At 41.0% G+C, this 18306-nt stretch overlaps 1 protein-coding gene and 1 pseudogene across 9 annotated transcripts in view; one reads left to right on the forward strand and one right to left on the reverse strand.

The window, feature by feature from the left end:
• SLC22A14 (solute carrier family 22 member 14) overlaps positions 1-18306 on the reverse strand; it is a 31448-nt gene that overhangs the window by 12536 nt on the left and 606 nt on the right. For 4 of the 9 annotated variants that reach the window (XM_042956744.1, XM_042956743.1, XM_042956746.1 and 1 more), the window contains exons 2-4: positions 11418-11530; positions 1197-1320; positions 12-527 (exon numbers count right to left, since the gene is read on the reverse strand). In XM_042956744.1, the coding sequence (XP_042812678.1) occupies positions 12-527 (516 nt within the window). In that variant the 5' untranslated portion in view covers positions 1197-1320; positions 11418-11530. Of the gene's footprint in view, positions 1-11; positions 587-1196; positions 1321-11417; positions 11531-15135; positions 15282-17794; positions 17929-18306 lie in introns of all 9 variants that reach the window. The other 5 variants (XM_042956741.1, XM_042956739.1, XM_042956740.1 and 2 more) reach the window with 4 other exon arrangements.
• LOC107179536 lies at positions 13394-14495 on the forward strand (annotated as a pseudogene).

An 18306-nucleotide genomic window follows, 5' to 3' on the forward strand; every position in this document is an offset into this window, starting at 1 on the left:
AGAAGGCACACCTCATTGACCAGTGATCGCTTCTTGGTGTCAGGGTAGATCCACCCATCTTGGCATGACTCTGTGTGGTTGAGGCCAAACTGGATGATAGAATCCAGGTCCCAGGCTACGGGCAAGTACATGAGGCACGTCTGGAAACTTCCATTGGGTTCTCGGGGCAGGGTCAGGTTCATCTGCTCAGCCTCTGTGAGGTTGGGGCCCACTGCTAGAATCCAGCTGGTATTACAATAGGGCTTCTGGGCTGTGAACACGAAGACGTCGGCAGAGATAAAGAAGGCCAACAGGATGTTGGGGATGAAGGTGAGGACCACCAGTCTCCGCTGGAACGTGCCGAACTCCCCCACCGCATCCAGGATGTGGGCAAACTTGTCATCCTGGTTGGCTTCTGTGGCCCTCAGTCTGCGTAACAGCATCTCCAGAGACCAGGAATTGGGGTGTTCTTGTGCCTCGTGCTGGTTCAAGTTCTTGGAAGGGTGGTGGGATCTGCGTTTTACCTTGCAGTTGCTTTCTCCTGACATCTGTTCCAAGAAAGGACGCCACTCAGGGACTGCTGCTACCACTTCCCAGACACGAGAGACTGGAATGGGAGCCACTGGTCAGAAATGGGCCTCTCTAGAGCCTTGGAATAGTTTGGATTCTGGCCTTGATGTTCTCTGTAGCTCCCTCCTTGGCTTATGAAGTTTCTCAGTCAACGTCATTTGTCCCCCATGAGCCCCACCCACCCCTGATTTTCAGTACACTGAGGGTTTTTTAAACATTTGAGAAAGTGTCACTTCTGTTGTCATGAGTAAGTTCTGAGAAGCTTTGGTCTCCCACAGCTTTCCCAGAACTGAAACTTTGTTGACACACACAGGGAGGCACTGACAGTCTTGCAAAAGTAGGAGAGGTCTCCAGGGACAATTCCTTCAAAAACAAACAAACAAACAACACCCCCTCGCCGCACCCCCCTCCCCCCCCATATCTGGACCAAGAGTTGCCAGGAAACTGAGGCCAAGATAGGTGGCTGGAAGCCTTGACCACAGAGGTAGGGAGCCAAGCCTGGGCACCAGCAACATAGAACCAAACTGGAAAGGCAGGTAAGGGGAAGGCAGTGCGGGGCAGGGGCGGGGGGGGGGGGGAAGGCAGTGCGGGGCAGGGGCGGGGTAGGGGGGGAAGGTAGCAATTCTGACTGTAAGGAGATTTATTACCTTGGAACAGCAGCGAGGTGGGAAACGATGCTTAAAACTGTGTTGAGCTGAAATCCTCAGTGGAGCTGAAAGAGCTCCTGGGTTGGGCACCAGCAGAAGCAGAAACAAGCCTTCTCTGTTAAGCCTGCACAGATTACAATCAAGCAAAGAGTTCAAAAAGAAAGATTACGAAAGTCATGAGAAGGCAATCCATTCTGAAACAACAGCTCCTGGCTGCAGGTGTCAGAACGGTCAGTTACACAGTATAGAGCCACTGTCGTACGCGGTTTTCAAAGAAATGAAAGTCATAATTACAGGGTGGACCCACGACAAGAATTGACAAAAAGCAGACATTTTCAGAGGGCAGACGCTGAGCTTCTAAATGAAACAGAAACACTAAACGGAAGACTGCTGAGTCAGATCTGATGCAAAGAATTAGGGAACTGGAACGTATAGCCAAAATGTGAAACAGAGGCCCAAAGACTCAAGAGATACAAGGTTTCCCATGCATGGAGACATAGAGAAGCAAAATCTAAAGAGAGAAAAGCAATGCATTTTCTAAAACTTAGAAAACATAAATCCATAGTCTCAGGAAATAGTACGTCCCAAGCAGGATCAATGAAAAAGAAACCCACGGCTACGCACATTGCAATGAAGCTATAGAAGGCATCAGTGACAAAGGTCTTCGAAAACGTCTAGAGAGAAGACATATCACTGACGAACGACCAGCGGTGGTAGCCTTCTGTTAAACAAAAGTGGATAATCAACAAGGAAACCAGAAGAGAGTGAAAGTCTTTAGGAAAAAAGAAAAGAATAGCCAAGCTAGAATTGTTTACTCATCAAAATTATCTGTCAAGAATGGGGTAAAATAAAGACAGGTATAGCTGGTCAAAAATTGAGGGAGCATTCATGTAAAAGACCTGACTTAATGGAGTTTTTATTTATTTATTTATTTATTTATTTATTTATTTATTTATTTATTGGGACAGAGTGAGACAGAGCATGAACGGGGGAGGGGCAGAGAGAGAGGGAGACACAGAATCGGAAACAGGCTCCAGGCTCCAAGCCATCAGCCCAGAGCCTGACGCGGGGCTCGAACTCACGGACCGCGAGATCGTGACCTGGTTGAAGTCGGAGGCTTAACCGACTGCGCCACCCAGGCGCCCCTTAATGGAGTTTCTAAAAAGTAAGGAAGAGGAAAACTATTTCAGGAGAATAGCCTCAGAAGCAATGAGCAATCAAAAAAGGTAAACATGTAAGCCAATCCAAATATTGATCATATTAAATAATAAAGATCCTGTCCACTTGTGGAATTAAAAAAAAAAAAATGACAACATGATGGGCAATAATAAAATATGTCAGGAAGGGGACATTCAGAGCCAAAATATCCCTTTCTATTGTTTGGGATGTAGGACAGAGAAACCAAAAATTCAAATTAACATATGCATGATAAACTTTAAAGGACAACCACTCCAGTGATATACCCAGAGAACAGTAGTGGGAAAAAGTGGATGAAAGGGGAAAACAAATACAAACCGTCAATCCAAAAGAAGTTAAGGAAAGAGGGAAAAAAAAAAGGGTGGCAATCATTGAGACTGGAAAAATGAGACACAGTACATTGATTATCACTAGTTTAAAAAGAGATGGTTGGATTGAGCCTTTTAAAAGTCAAATTCATATGCTGTTTTTCCAGAGGGTGACCAGTATTTTCCAATTCTCCCAGAACACACCCAGTTCACGTCTGTTGTGCTGGTATAATGACTCACAGTGTCCCCTTAACCCCTCATAAAAGTTTTGATTTGTATGACAATTTGGTCACCCTGAGAGAAGGCACGTGTAAAGCATAAGCATGAAAGGTTGAGGGTAAGAGGATGGAAAAAGTTACATTAGGCAAACATTATTTTAAAAAAGCTGATTTAGGGGCGCCTGGGTCGTTCAGTCCATTGAGTGACTGACTCTTGGTTTTGGCTCAGGTCATGATCTCACGATTTGTGAGTTTCAGCTGCGCATCAGGCTCTGTGCTGAGTGTGAAGGCTGCTTAAGATTCTCTCTCTCTCTCTCTCTCTCTCCCTCCCTCTGCCTCTGCCTCCCACTTGCACTCTCTCTCAAATAAAATGAAAGAAAGAAAGAAAGAAAGAAAGAAAGAAAGAAAGAAAGAAGAAAGAAAGAAAGCTGACTTAGCTACATTACTATCAGACAAAATAAAAATATAAAGCATCATTTGGAATAGAGGGATTCCTTATCTAAATATAAAAGTTCAGTATACCACAAGCGTGAATTTTAAATATATATGAACCTAACAAATGTCTTCAAATATGTAAAACAATAATCAGTATAACAGGAGAAATTGACAGCTCATCAATATCATGATGAGAAATTTCAATGCACCTTTTGTTTTATAAGTTTATTTATTTATTTATTTGTTTATTTTGAGAGAGAGAGAGAGAGAGAGCACACGTGAGTGGGGGAGGGGGGCAGGAGGAGGAAGAAGACAGAATCCTAAGCAGTCTCCATGTCAGTACAGAGCCCAACCCAGGGCTCGATCCCACAAAAGGTGAGATCATGACCCGAGCTGAAATCGAAAGTCGGATGCTAAGCCACTCAGGCACCCCTTCAAGGGGTCAAATATACAAAAACTTAGTAAAGATATAGATTATTTGAATCACACCATTAATGAGACTTTTCTAATGGCCATTTGTGAAAGTCTGCATCTAACCACTAGAGAATACCCATTTTTCTCATGCCTCCTGGGAGCATTTGCAAAACTTTATCATGTACTAGGCAATAAAGCAAGCCTCAACAAATGTCAAAGAATAGTCGAAAATTGTCTTGTGACCACCACGCAATTAAATTAGAAGTCACTAACAAACAGCTTAATGGCTTAATTTAGAATTCTTGTATATTTTGGGGGGTGCACGGGTGGCTCAGTCATTTGAGCATCTGACTCTTTTATTTTTAAAAAACTTTTTAAATGTTTATTTATTTTTGAGAGAGAGACAGAGACAGAGTGTGAGCGGGGAAGGGCCAGAGAGAGAGGGAAACACAGAATCAGAAGCAGGCTCCAGGCTCTGAGCTGTCAGCACAGAGCCCGACTCGGGGCTCAAACTCACAAACCGTGAGACCATGACCTGAGCCGAAGTCGGACACTTAACTGACTAACCACCCAGGCGCCCCAAGCATCTGACTGTTGATTTCAGCTCAGCTCATGATCCCAGGGTCATGGGATTGAGCCCCACACCAGGCTCTGAACTGGGGGCATGAAGCCTGCTTAAGATTTTCTCTCACTCTCCCTCGGCTTCTCCTTCGCTCATGCATGTGCTGGGGCATGCTCGCTCTCTCTCTCTCTCTCTCAAAAAATAAAAATAAAAAAAATAAAAGAATTCTTGTATATTTCCCATACATTTGTAATACAGTTGTAGTTACTTGTCAGAATCTGCCTTCTATCCGGGGACTTCTTGGTCTCCTAAATGATTTTTTTTTTAATTTACGTATGTTAAGGTTCACTCTTTGCTCTTTAAAGTCCTATGGGTTTTGACAAATGCACAGGGTCACGTACCCACTATGACACCATAGAGGACCATGCAAAAATTTCACTGCCCTAAAAAAAATTCCCGTGTTCTACCTATTAAATCCCTTTCCCTCCTCTCACACCCCTGGCAACCACTGACCTTTTTACTGTATATCTTACCTTTCCAGAATGCCAGATAGCTGGAATCATAGAGTATATAGCTTTTCCAACTGGCTTCTGTCACTTAGCAATATGCACTTTAAGGGTGATCCATAAATTTTCATAGCTTGATAGCTCTTTTTTTTTTTTTTTAATGTTTATTTTTGAGAGAGAGAGAGAGAGAGCATGCGCGGGAGAAGGGCAGAGAAAGAGGGAGACACAGAATCCGGAGCAGGCTCCAGGCTCTGAGCTGTCAGCACAGAGCCCGATGCGGGGCTTGAACTCACGGACTGCGAGATCATGACCTGAGCCGAAGTCGGTCGCTTAACCGACTGAGCCACCCAGGCGCCCCAACATTAATTCTTTTAAACGGTGATTCCCTAATGACAAATAATGTTGTGTATCTTTTCATGTTTATTTGTCCTCTGTATACCTTCTTTGGGGGATTATCACTTCAGATTTTTTGCTCATTTTTAAATTGGGGTATTTGTTTTCTTATTCTTGAGTTATGAATTTTTTGTATATTTTGGATACAAGCCTTTTTATTAGATAGGTGTTTTTGCAAATATCTTTTCCAGTCCATGGCTTGCCTCTTTATTCTCTTAACAGCATCTTTTGTAAAGCCGAAGTTTTAAATTTTAATAAAGTCCAACTTACCAATTTTTTTCTTTCATAGATTCTGTTTTCAGTATTGTATCTAAAAATTCATTGCCTGGGGCGCCTGGGTGGTGCAGTTGGCTAAGTGTCCGACTCTTGATTTCAGCTCAGGTTATGATCTCAGGGTTTGTGAGTTCGAGCCCCATGTTGGGCTCTGTGCTGACAGTGTGGGGCCTGCTTGGGATTCTCTCTCTCTCCTGTCTCCTCTCTCTCTGCCCCTACCCTACTTGTTTTCTCTCTCTCAAAATAAATAAACTTAAAAACCTTTTTTAAAAATTCATTGCCAAACCTAAGATCACCTAGATTATCTTCTTTGTTTTCTTCTAGAAGATTTATAGTTTTGTGTTTTACATTTAGGCCTATGATCCACTGAGTTCATTTTTGTAAAACGTGTAAAATCTATATTTAAAGGTTTTTGTTTTGTTTTCTTTCTTTTCTTTCTTTTTTTTTTTTTTTTTTTTTTTTTTTTTTTGAGAGAGACAGAGACAGTGCGAGTGAGGGAGGGGCAGAGAAGGGGAGAGAGAATCCCACGCAGGCTCTGCACTGTCAGCACAGAGCCTGATGTGGGGCTCAAACCTATGAAACTGTGAGATCGTGACCTGAGCCAAAATGGAGATGGGGGGGTGCCTGGGTGGCTCAGGTGGTTAAGCATCTGAATTCGGCTCAGGTCATGATCTCACGGATTGTGGGTTTGAGCCCCGCATCGGGCTCTGCACTGACAGCTCAGAGCCTGGAGCCTGCTTCAGATTCTGTGTCTCCCTCTCTCTCTCTGCTCCTCCCCTGCTCATGCTTTGTCTCTTCCTCTCTCTCTCTCTCTCAAAAATAAATAAACATTAAAAAAAAAAAAAAAAGAATTGGACACTTAACTGACCGAGTCGCCAGGCACCCCTAAAATCTATGTTTAGGTTAACATTTTCGCCTATGGACGTTCAATGTTTACGGTACATTCAATTATTACAAGAAAGATTACCCTTTCTCTACTGAATTGCCTTTGCTTCTTTGATCAGTTGATCATATTTATGGGCTCTATTCTGTTCCATGGCTTTATGTGTCTATTCTATTGCCAATTCCATGCCATTTTGATTATGATGGCTTTACACAGTAAGCCTTGAAATCAGGTAGTGTGAGTCCCCCACCTTTTTTTTTCTTCAATATTGTGCTGAGTCTCCTAGGTCTTTTGCCTTTCCATCTGAACTTTACAATCAGCTTGTTGATATCTGCAAAATAACTCGCTGTATTTTTTTTCTAAAATTTTATTATTAAGTAGGGGCACCTGGGTGGCTCAGTTGGCTGAGCGTCCAACTCTTGACTTGGGCTCAGGTCATGATCTCACAGTCATGGGATGGAGCCCTGCAGCTTGGAGCCTGCGTGGGATTCTCTGTCTCCATTACTCTCTGCCCCTCACATGTTCGTGCTTGCTCCCTCTCTCTCAAAATAAATAAATAAATAAACTTAAAAAAAAGCTTTTATTTGGGGCGCCTGGGTGACTCAGTCGGTTGAGAGTCCGACTTCGGCTCAGGTCATGATCTTGTGGTTTTGTGAGTTCGAGCCCCGCATCGGGCTCTGTGCAGACAGCTCGGAGCCTGGAGCCTGCTTCGGATTCTGTGTCTCCCTCTCTCTCTGCCCCAATCCATTAGCATCCTGTCTCTGTCTCTCTCAAAAATAAATAAACATTAAAAAAATAATAATAATAAAAATAAATAAAAATTTAAAAAGATTTTATTTTTAAGTAATCTCTACACCCAATGCGGAGCTCGAACTTACAACCCCAAAATCAAGAGTCACCTGCTCCACTGACCATGCCCGCCAAGCACCCTTAACCTGCTGCATTTTTTGTTGTGATCTGTATTGAACCCTTAGGTTAAGTTGGGAAGAATCGACATCTTTTTTTTTTTAACGTAATTTTTTTTTTTAATGTTTATTTGTTTTTGGGACAGAGGGAGACAGAGCATGAGTGGGGGAGGGGCAGAGAGCGATGGAGACACAGAATCTGAAACAGGTTCCAGGCTCTGAGCTGTCAGCACAGAGCTGGATGTGGGGCTCAAACCCACAAACCGTGAGATCATGACCTGAGCCCAAGTCAGACGCTCAACCGACTGAGCCACCCAGGCGCCCCAGAACTGACATCTTAATGGGGCGCCTGGGTGGCTCAGTCGGTTGAGCGCCGACTTCGGCTCAGGTCATGATCTCACGGTCTGTGAGTTCGAGCCCCGCATCAGGCTCTGTGCTGACAGCTCAGAGCCCGGAGCCTGTTTCGGATTCTGTGTCTCCCTCTCTCTGACCCTCCCCCATTCATGCTCTGTCTCTCTCTGTCTCAAAAATAAATAAACGTTAAAAAAAAAAAATTAAAAAAAAAAAAAAGAACTGACATCTTAATAACAATATTGGGTCTTCTAATCCATGAACATGGAATATCTAAATCTATACCTATAGATATATTTTGAAATGTTTATTTATTTTTGAGAGAGTGCAAGTCGGGGAGGGGTAGAGAGAAGGTGGACAGAGGGTCTAAAGCAAGCTCGGTGCTGACAGGATGACAGCAGCGAGGCTGATGTGGGGCTCGAACTTACGAACCACGAGCTCATGACCTGAGCTGAAGCTGGACGCTCAACCAACTGAGTCACCCAGGTGTGCTTATCTATATATTTTTTTAAGTCTTATAAATATACATATGATTTATATGATTTAAAAAACATATATATATGATTTTAAAAACTTGCGAATACTTCAGAAGTCAAAGAAGACCATAATGGAAATTTTAAAACATTTACAAATGAGTCATAATGAGTGATAACATATTAAAACTTGTGGGTGGTATAAAAGATAGTACTCTGTGGGATTTTCTATTGAAAATCAGAAGACTGAAAACAAACAAAATGCCCTTCATAAAGAGAACAATAGAATAAATCCAAATAAGTAAAGGAAAAAGATAATACAGTTAAGACAGAGATAAATAGAAATAAAGAATATAATAAGAAATGGGGCACGTGGGTGGCTCAGTTGGTTAAGTGTCTGACTCTTGGTTTTGGCCCAGGTCATGATCTCACGGTTTTGTGGGTTCGAGCCCTCCATCGGGCTCCGTGTTGGCAGCATGGAGCTTGCCTGGGATTCTCTCTCTCCCTCTCTCTCTCTCTCTCTCTCTCTCTGTTTCTATCTCTGCCCCTCCCCCACTCACACTGTCTCTGTCTCTCTCAAAGTAAATAAATAAACTTAAAAAATATACATATATATAATAAGAGAATCAATAAAGTCCAAAATTGGTTCTTTAAGTAGATGAGTAAGTTAGACAATTAAATAAAAATTGAAAAACAGAAAGTACAATAGAGGCTTTTACATATGAAAGAAAAAGGAATATAAAGGTACAGCAAGATTAAAAATATTAACCAAATGCTAATATCAACTTTATGTCAATGAATTTGAAACTTCAATGAATTAAATTCCTAAAACAAAATGAATCCAATGGACTCCAGAATACATAGAAAGGCTTACAAGTTCTACAATGATGGAAGAAATGAAAGCAGAAGTTAAGAATCTTTTCACAAAGAAAACACTAGACCTAAAATGTTTTTCAGGAGGTCTACCAAACATTTATGAAACAGATCATTCCGGTTTTTTTTTTTTTTCTTTCAGGAACTAAATAGAGAGATCATTCTAACTTCAGTAACAAAACTAGAAAACTACAGTACAACAGGGGAAACTTTAGATCCATTTCATTCCTAAAAATAAATGTAAAAACTCTAAGTACAACGTTAGTAAATCAAATTCAATAGTGTATAAATAGGGAAAATATACCATGATCAAGTGACTTTCAAACGAGGAATGCAAAGGGGCGCCTGGGTGGCTCAGTCAGTGAAGCGTCTGACTTTGGCTCAGGTCACGGTCTTATGGTTCGTGGGTTTGAGCCCCACGTCGAGGTCTGTGCTGACAGTTCAGAGCCTGGAGCCTGCTTTGCATTCTTTGTCTCCTTCTCTCTCTATCCCTCCCCTGCTTGTGTCTGCCTCTGTCTCTCAAAAATAAATAAATGTTAAAAAAAAAACAAAAAAAAACTTAAACTGGGAATGCAAAGATGGTTTTATTATTAGAAAATACATAAATACTTATACTTAATAGATTAAAAGAGAAAAGCCATATGATCATGTTTAGAGACACAGAAAATGCATTTGATAAAATTCAATGCTAATTCATGATTTTTTAAAAATCCTAGACAAAAATTGGATTTTTTTTTAATCCAATAAAGAGAATCTACCCTCCTTTCCAAAAATATCCCAAAGGGGAAGCTTTAGAATTATTCCCTTTAAAAATTAAAGGCAAGGGGCGCCTGGGTGGCTCAGTCGGTTAAGCGTCCGACTTCAGCTCAGGTCACGATCTCGCGGTCCATGAGTTCGAGCCCCGCGTCGGGCTCTGGGCTGATGGCTCAGAGCCTGGAGCCTGCTTCTGATTCTGTGTCTCCCTCTCTCTCTGCTCCTCCCCCGTTCATGCTCTGTCTCTCTCTGTCTCAAAAATAAATAAGCGTTAAAAAAAAATAATAATAAAATAAATAAAAATAAATAAAAAAATAAAAATTAAAGGCAAGACAAAAGTGTCCACAATCACCCATTCAATATAGTGCTGACAGCCCTAGCCAGTGCAATCAGATAAAGAGAAATTGAAAGCATAAAGATTAGAAAGAAGAAAATAAAACCCCAAAGAATCTATAAATAATTAGAAACAAAAGGAGAAATTAGCAAGCTAGCTGAGTATAATGTGAATATGTAAAAGTCAGTTACGGGCGGGCACCTGGGTGTCTCAGTCAGTTAAGAGTCCAACTCTTGGTTTGGGCACAGGTCGTGATCTCACGGTTCGTGAGACTGAGTCCCGGGTTGGGCTCTGTGCCGACGGCATGGAGCCTGCCTGGGATTCTCTCTCTCCCTCTCTGCCTCTTTCCCTCTCTCAAAATAAATAACCATTTTTTTTAAAAAAGTCAATTAATTACGTGTCTGTTAACCCCAAACCATTAAATTTGTAAAAATATACCATTTTAATGGGAAAATGTTCAAATTCACTTGACATTAGAGAAATGCAAATTACAATAATACTAAGATAACATTTTTTACCTATCAGATTGGCAAAAATTAAACATTATGACGACGCATTTTGTCAGTGAGGCCGTGAGGAAACAAATTCCCGTTGCTGATGGGAATGCAAACTGGGACAAGCCTTCTGCAGGATAATTTGGCAACTCTTACTATTAACCCAGCAACCCGGCCACGCTGAGTTGCTTAAATCTCGCATGTTCTTCTAGGACCTGCGTGTGTGACTGGTCCTCAGCTGGCTTCTGGGAGCTGAGTCCTGGGCTACAAACTGATAAGAGTATTTTACACGCTTGGAACTTTGAACCACCTTGTACCAGCCCACCTACGTGTCTTGTGCCTTATGGGGAACATACCCTTCCTTCCTAAGGGCTGAAATTGAGTAATGAAGTTTCAGTAACTACAGTCAACCATGAAGGTGCTGTGTGCCTGTGTGACCAACCCCCAGTAAAAACCTCAGTTCTCAAGCTCGAGGAAGTTTTTCTGGCAGAAAAGACTTATGTTGCCACTGTTCATTGCTGGGGGAGTAAGGACATCTTGTGTAATTCTGCTGGAAGAGTACTGTTGGAAGCCGGTGCCTGGTTGCCCCAGCCTGCACCCAACGCATCTTTCCCCTTTACTGACCTTGCTTTGTATCTCTTTGCCGTAATCATTTTAGCTGTGAGTATAACAATTTCTGAGGCCTATGAGTGCAGGAAATCACAGAACTGGGGGTGGTCTTAGAGACCACTGACACTTGACGGAACTATAGATGCACTTACTTTTTGACTCGGCAATCCCACTTCTAGGAATTTACTCTGCAGATACACTTCTGACGGTAAGAAAATACATAGGTGCGAGATTACTCACCTTTGTGAGTAGCTTTGATGGTATTACGAAATATTGGGAACAACATCAATGTCCATACGTAGGAGAGTGGTTGAATAAATGATGGTGTATCTGCCCAGTGGAATATTATGCAGCTGTAAAAAAGAATGAGGAAACTTTCTATGAACTCATGGAATGATTTCCAGGCCATACTGGTAAGCAAAAAAAGCAATGTGCTCGAGAATATGTATTGTATGCTACCCTTTTATAATAAATGGAGATATAAGGTGACGTAAGGTGTATGCTCATTTGCGGGGAAAAAAAATACAGGGCAGGTAAGTCGCAAGCTAATGAGATTGTTTATCTATGAGAGTGAACAGATGGAAACAGGTGAATGGGGCTGAAGGGAAGAGGGGGAGAGACACTTCTCTAAGTATAGCTTTTTTTTTTTAGCAAAAGGAAAATAGATACATTATTGTCATTATTAATAACAGCTTATAATTGTAGTTTTTATAGTTTACAAACATTCTCATGTTCATTACATCATTTCCCCCCATCTTCCTTTGCCCACTTATTTTTCTCCAGAGAGCTTGTCACTGTCTGGTATCCCGTTTGTATATTTATATAGTTATGTGTGTACTTATTTATTTTAAAGTTTAAAATGTTATTGAAATCCAAGTTAGCTAACATATAGCGTACTGATGATTGCAGGAGTAGGATTTAGTGATTTATCACTTACATAGAACACCCCGTGCTCATCCCAACAAGTGCCCTCCTTAATGCCCATCCTCCATTTAGCCCATCCCCCCACCCAACACCTCTCCAGCAACCCTCAGTTTGTTCTCTGTGTTTAAGAGTCTCTTATAGTTTGCCTTCTTCTCTGTTCTTATTTTTCCCTCCCTTCCCCTACGTTCATGTGTTTTGTTTCTTAAATTCCACGTATGAGTGAAAATATATGGTATCTGTCTTTCTCTGACTGACTCATTTCACTTAGCATAATACCCTCCAGTTCCATCCATGTTGTTGCAAATGGCAAGATTTCATTCTTTTTCATTGCCGAGTAGTATTCCATCGTATATATATACCACATCTTCTTTATCCATTCATCAGTCGATGGACATTTGGGCTCTTTATATAACTTGGCTATTGTTGACAGTGCTGCTATAAACATTGGGGTGCATGTGCCCCTTCGAATCAGCATTTTTGTATCCTTTGGATAAATACATGGGAGTGCAATTGCTGGGTTGTAGGGTAGTTCTGTTTTTAACTTTTTGAGGAACCTCCATACTGTTTTCCAGAGTGGCTGCACCAGTTTGCATTCCCACCAGCAGTGCAAAAGTGTTCTCCTTTCTCTGTATCCTCACCAATCTAAGTATAGCTTTTAATATAATTCTGACCCTTAGAACCATAGCATGTTTCACATACAACCCCTCCTTAAATAAATAATTAATCAAAATCAATCAGGACATGGCAAAAATCCAAATGGCAAACCTAACTATTGTAAACATCATAACCACATTGAAGGGGATGGAGAAGAAAAGAATTAATCTACATAACTTTATGTCGATGATATTATAAAGCTGAAGATAAGAATTGTACCAAAATGTATTCTAGTTGGGGAATTTGTTTGTCACAGGGATATGAATTTGCAGTTCTGAAACTACTTTATGTATATACCGGAATTCAGCAAATAAGCAACTATATTATAGATAAGAAGAGCTAGCTTTCTCTTAGAGAAAAGAGTTACAACCAAGGACAAAGGAAGACCAGAATGAAGACGGATGGTGTTGGACTAGACTCAGAGGCACCAGTATGAACCCATGACTTCAGATACATATTGATACATAAGAGATACGTTGGATATATATTTTGTAGCCTTGCCCATTGAGATGGCCTAGAGCAGTAACACCCTAGTAGCAATGATCACACTTAGTTCTTAGATCTTGGTTTCCAAGTAAAAGAATGAAGGTTCTTTGGAGAAGTGGTTGGTTCCAGGGCTGGAGCAGGGAAAGTGCAAGATGAGGGGGTATGCACTGTGCTACCAGAAAGTAAGGAAGTACCCCCGAAATGACAGGAGCACATCAAAAGGACACAGAAGCCAACCAGAAGAAGTCCCCAGTAGCCAAACCTCGGACAATGTTAGCAAAAAATAAATGACTGTAATAGATTATAACCCATAGACTAAATATACCTGAGTCCATGGTGATACAATAGTTGAATTAACAGGAGAAAAGGGACAGTTCTTTCTTACTGTAGGATTTTACATTAATAATATAGAAGGAATGATGGAAATAGAAAATCACCACCGTTGTAATTGTTGCAGGCAAGAAGCATTGAGGGCTGTATAAAACTACAGGATGAAAACAGGAGAAACAGGTATGTGCAGAGTTTCAAAGTATCTCCCCACCTGACACTTACCGATTACAAAGGGAAAATAATGACTTTATAATGAAGAAACTTGGAAGACACCACTTCAAACAAGTGATCAAAGTTAAAATCCCAGTAACGGGGCACGTTGACATCAGGTACCCCCTGATATCATGCACTAAGAAGGGTACATCAACACTTCTCACCCAAAATGCATAGCGCTAAATACAGTCATGAGGAAACACCAAACAAATTTAGGGACATTCTACAAAGTAGCTAGTTACTACTTTCCAAAAGTGCCAAAGCATGAAAGATGAAGCCCTAATTTTTTTCCAGGTCGGAGGAGACTAGGAAGACAAATCACTGCAGTGTGGGATCAGCCCAACTCTAAGGGAAGGAGCCAGGAGCAGTCCAGTCACTTGCTGCCTTCCAGCCTGGAGGTTAGGGGGTGATGGATGCCAATGGCACTATCCATTATGGCCTTCACAAGGCCTAGAATGAAGCCACCAACTTTTACTGGGTCAGGGTCCTTATCAGCTTTGGGCTCTTAATGCGGGTCAAGAGGAATAAAAGGAAATTATGAGAATATTCAGTGTGCCGCCTACAGCAGAAACTTGGTCAGAGCCCAACTTTTACGACACGATAAGCCAAATTCGTTTAAGATAGCAACTGGAAATGTATTCCATTTCCAGGCAGTCTGACTATCAGCAGCTACGAAACCAAGCTAACACTATGCGGCTCTCGTTGGAATGACACCTCAGAAAAGGAGCAACATAAGCGATTATCATTAAACAACGTCGTAGCAAACTCCGGATTCTACTAAACCATGAGTAGCATTTTAAAAAAACTTCTGTCTTGCTAAAATCATTTACTTGTGACTTTTCAATTTTTTTGTGTTTTGTTTTGTTTTCTAAAATTGCATCTTTGGGGGTGCCTGGGTGGCTCTGTCAGTCACGTGTCCGACTTCGGCTCAGGTCATGATCTCACAGTTCATGAGGTCAAGCCCCGTGTCAGGCTCTATGCTGACAGCTCAGAGCCTGGAGCCTGCTTCAGATTCTGTCTCCCTCTCTCTCTGCCCCTCCCCCACTCACACTCTGTCCCTCTCTCAAAAATAAATAAACGTTAAAAAAAATAAAAAATAAATAAAATCTCATCTTTGGGGTGCCTGGCTGGCCGAGTAGGTAGAGCATGTGACTCTTGATCTTGAGGTCGTGAGTTCAAGCCCCACCTTGGGCATAGAGCTTATTTTTAAAAAGTAATAAAAATAAATAAATAAAATTGTATCTCCAACTCATTTTTTGCACACATTTTAAAAATGGTTTCAAAAAGCCTCAACACAAAGAGTCTGCACATACCTAGGAACATAGAATATAACCAGGGATGGGGATTTTACCTTTGACTTCTTCAGGATACAGTCAATCAGGAATAAAAACACAGCTCTGGAGGAGAGTATCTGTAGTGCATGCCACTTTGACTTGAACATTTTTGCAGAATTAAAAAAACAAGCATCATCAGCATAACTTCCTCTTTGATTATATTCTGTGATAAAGGTACCATGGGTAATGGATTAATCTGTGTTCTTACCTGTTATTACCACTCTTTAATTGAATTAACTATCTCTGCTTCTTTAAAACTTACACAGTAGACTATCTTTTCTTTTCTTTTTTTTTAATGTTTTTTAAAATTTATTTTTGAGAGAGAGAGAGAGAGAGAGAGTGCGTGTGAGCTATGGAGGGGCAGAGGTGGGGGAGGGGGCAGGGGATCCAAAATGGGCTCTGCACTGACAGCAGAGAGCCGATGCAGGGCTTGAACACATGAACCATGAGATCATGACCTGAGCTGAAGTAGGACACTTAATAGACTGAGCCACCCAGGTGCCCCTAGACTATCTTTTCTACAACGTGAAGTATCCATCTGCTAATTGTGGAAGCTTTCTGTGGCTGGACTTTTCCTCCCTTAATTGTGTTCCCAAGAGTTTGTTCTCTTTCTTTCTTTCTTTTTTTAGTCCTTCTTCCATGGGAAGAGTCTTCCTTAAGCCATACTGGGGGGCCATGCTGCTGAATCAATGGGCACTTCTGTATTGATGTTGGCAACGTTTTTTTGTCATAGGACTATCAATGTTTACTGTAACTATCTGATTACTTATGCTTTTTTTAGTATAATAAGCTTCCCTGAAGATTCTCATATCCTGTACCATTTTTTACTGTATATTAAAATCTTTTAACCTCATTTTAAAAAGTATTTATTTAAATAAAAGCTGGTTGTAGACAGTGGAAGGAAGTTTGTCCAGGTGACTGTTCAAGAATAAGTTTTTAAACCAAAGTTATTCTTTATTTAAAGAGTTAAGAGTTAATGTTTCAAGCATTATTGCCTTTTCCTTTTATAATTGTAAGGTAAGGAATATAAATTTTAAATGAAAAGTTTGGGCCAAATAAAATAATTCAGGGAGATTGTATTTACTTTTTTCTTTTTTATAAGAGAGAGAGTGCAAGGCAGGGAGGGGGAAGAGCGAAAGTCTTAAGCAGGCTACACGCTTGGTGTGGAGCCCAAGATGGGCCTTGATCCCATGACGCTGGGATGGTGACCTGAGCCAAAATCAAGAGTTGATGTTCAACTGACTGAGCCACCCGGGTGCCACTGCAATTACTTTTAAAGTTTAAGTATATCACTCAAAAATATGTCTGTGGTACAAGGTGGAATGTTGACCAAATGAAATAATTCTTTATTAACTCACAAATGAGTTTGATGTATCCCCTATGCATAAAATGAGAAATTAACCAAAGGACTGAAACAGGTATAGTTATAGGCTGGGGGGAAGCAGAGCATCCAGGGGACAATCTTAAACTTTGCTCTGTTCTTAGGGGAACTACTGTGTACTTCCAGGAGCAGAGAATATAATCAGAAACAGGAATGGTTTACTTATTGTCACTGATGTGTGGCACACAAGCTACACTATGCTAAATGATAAACCTGACCACTTAAAAACGAAAATCTTAAGACTCTTAAATACAGAGAACAAACCGAGGGTCGATGGAGCGTGGGGTGGGGAGGAGGGGGAAAATGGATGATGGGCATTGAGGAGGGCACTTGCTGGGATGAGCACTGGGTATTGTATGGAAGCGATGAACCATGGGAATCTACCCCCAAAACCAACAGTACACTTCACACGCTGTATGTTAGCCAATTTGACAATAAATTATACTTTAAAAATAAAAATAAAAAGCATTCTTTTCACCCAGAGACTGTATCAAAAGCTCCTGATATGTGTTCAAACCAGGGACTAGTACAATCCTTCATCCCTCGCAACCTTTTCTATCAGAACTGTCTTACTGTAAGTAACTCAAATGTGTCCAGTTAAACCTTAATGAATGACAAAGTTTTATGTATAGTCATTGCTTATTAATAATTGTCTAACTAAGAAATGTCTAATCCAAAAGCACTAACCCAATACATAGAAGGTACTCTGAAAAAAAAAGAAAGAAAATCTTAAAAAAGAAAAACAAAACAAAACAAAAAAACAAGCCACAACTGACAGAAAGTACTTGATAACACATATTGCTGGGGAAATAATTAGAATCAAAATCTAGGGGCGCCTGGGTGGCGCAGTCGGTGAAGCGTCCGACTTCAGCCAGGTCACGATCTCGCGGTCCGTGAGTTCGAGCCCCGCGTCGGGCTCTGGGCTGACGGCTCGGAGCCTGGAGCCTGTTTCCGATTCTGTGTCTCCCTCTCTCTCTCTGCCCCTCCCCCGTTCATGCTCTGTCTCTCTCTGTCCCAAAAATAAATAAAAAATGTTGAAAAAAATAAATAAAAATTAAAAAAAAAAAAAAAGAATCAAAATCTATAAAGTACCTTACAAATCAATAATAAAAAGTCAAGAGAAAAATGGGCAAAAGACATGAATAGGCATTTCAAGAACAGATAATTCCGGTGGCCCACAAACATATGAAGAAATGTTTAATCTCTTTAATAATGAGGGAAATGCAATTCAGGGCCATAATGAGATATTTACACTAGTTTGAGACTAGTGTAAGACTTAGGAAATCTGACAATACCAAGTGTCGGAGAGGGTCATCGTTTCTGGCAGGATTATTCATTGTTCCGCTTTGAAAAACAATCTGGGATTGTCTTATCCAGTTGAGTCTTTGCACACTTGATGACCCAGCAATTCTGCTTCCAGGTGTATACTCTGGGGAAACATTTCTATGTGTGATCCAGGAAATAAATACCGAAATGTTCATGACAACATCAAATAGAAAAAATAAAAGAGCATAAATGCCCATCAACAGAAGAATGGGTAAATGGAAGCATATTTATACAATGGAATACAATACAGCAGTGAAAATGAATAAACTTTAGCTATATCCATTAAGACTCGACCATTTCTGGCTTCAAAAATAAAAGGGGATTAGGAGCCTGGAAAAGCTGGAAAAGTTGAGAAAACGAATTCTCCCCTAGAGCCTCCAGAAAGGAATGGGGCCCTACTGACAGCTTGATTTTAGCCCAGTACGACCCATTTTGGACTTCTGACCTCCAGAACTATAAGGTAACAAGTCTGTGTTAAGCC

This window comes from Panthera tigris, chromosome C2 (genome assembly GCF_018350195.1).
Source record: "Panthera tigris isolate Pti1 chromosome C2, P.tigris_Pti1_mat1.1, whole genome shotgun sequence".
In the NCBI taxonomy this organism is placed as follows: Eukaryota; Metazoa; Chordata; class Mammalia; order Carnivora; family Felidae; genus Panthera; species Panthera tigris.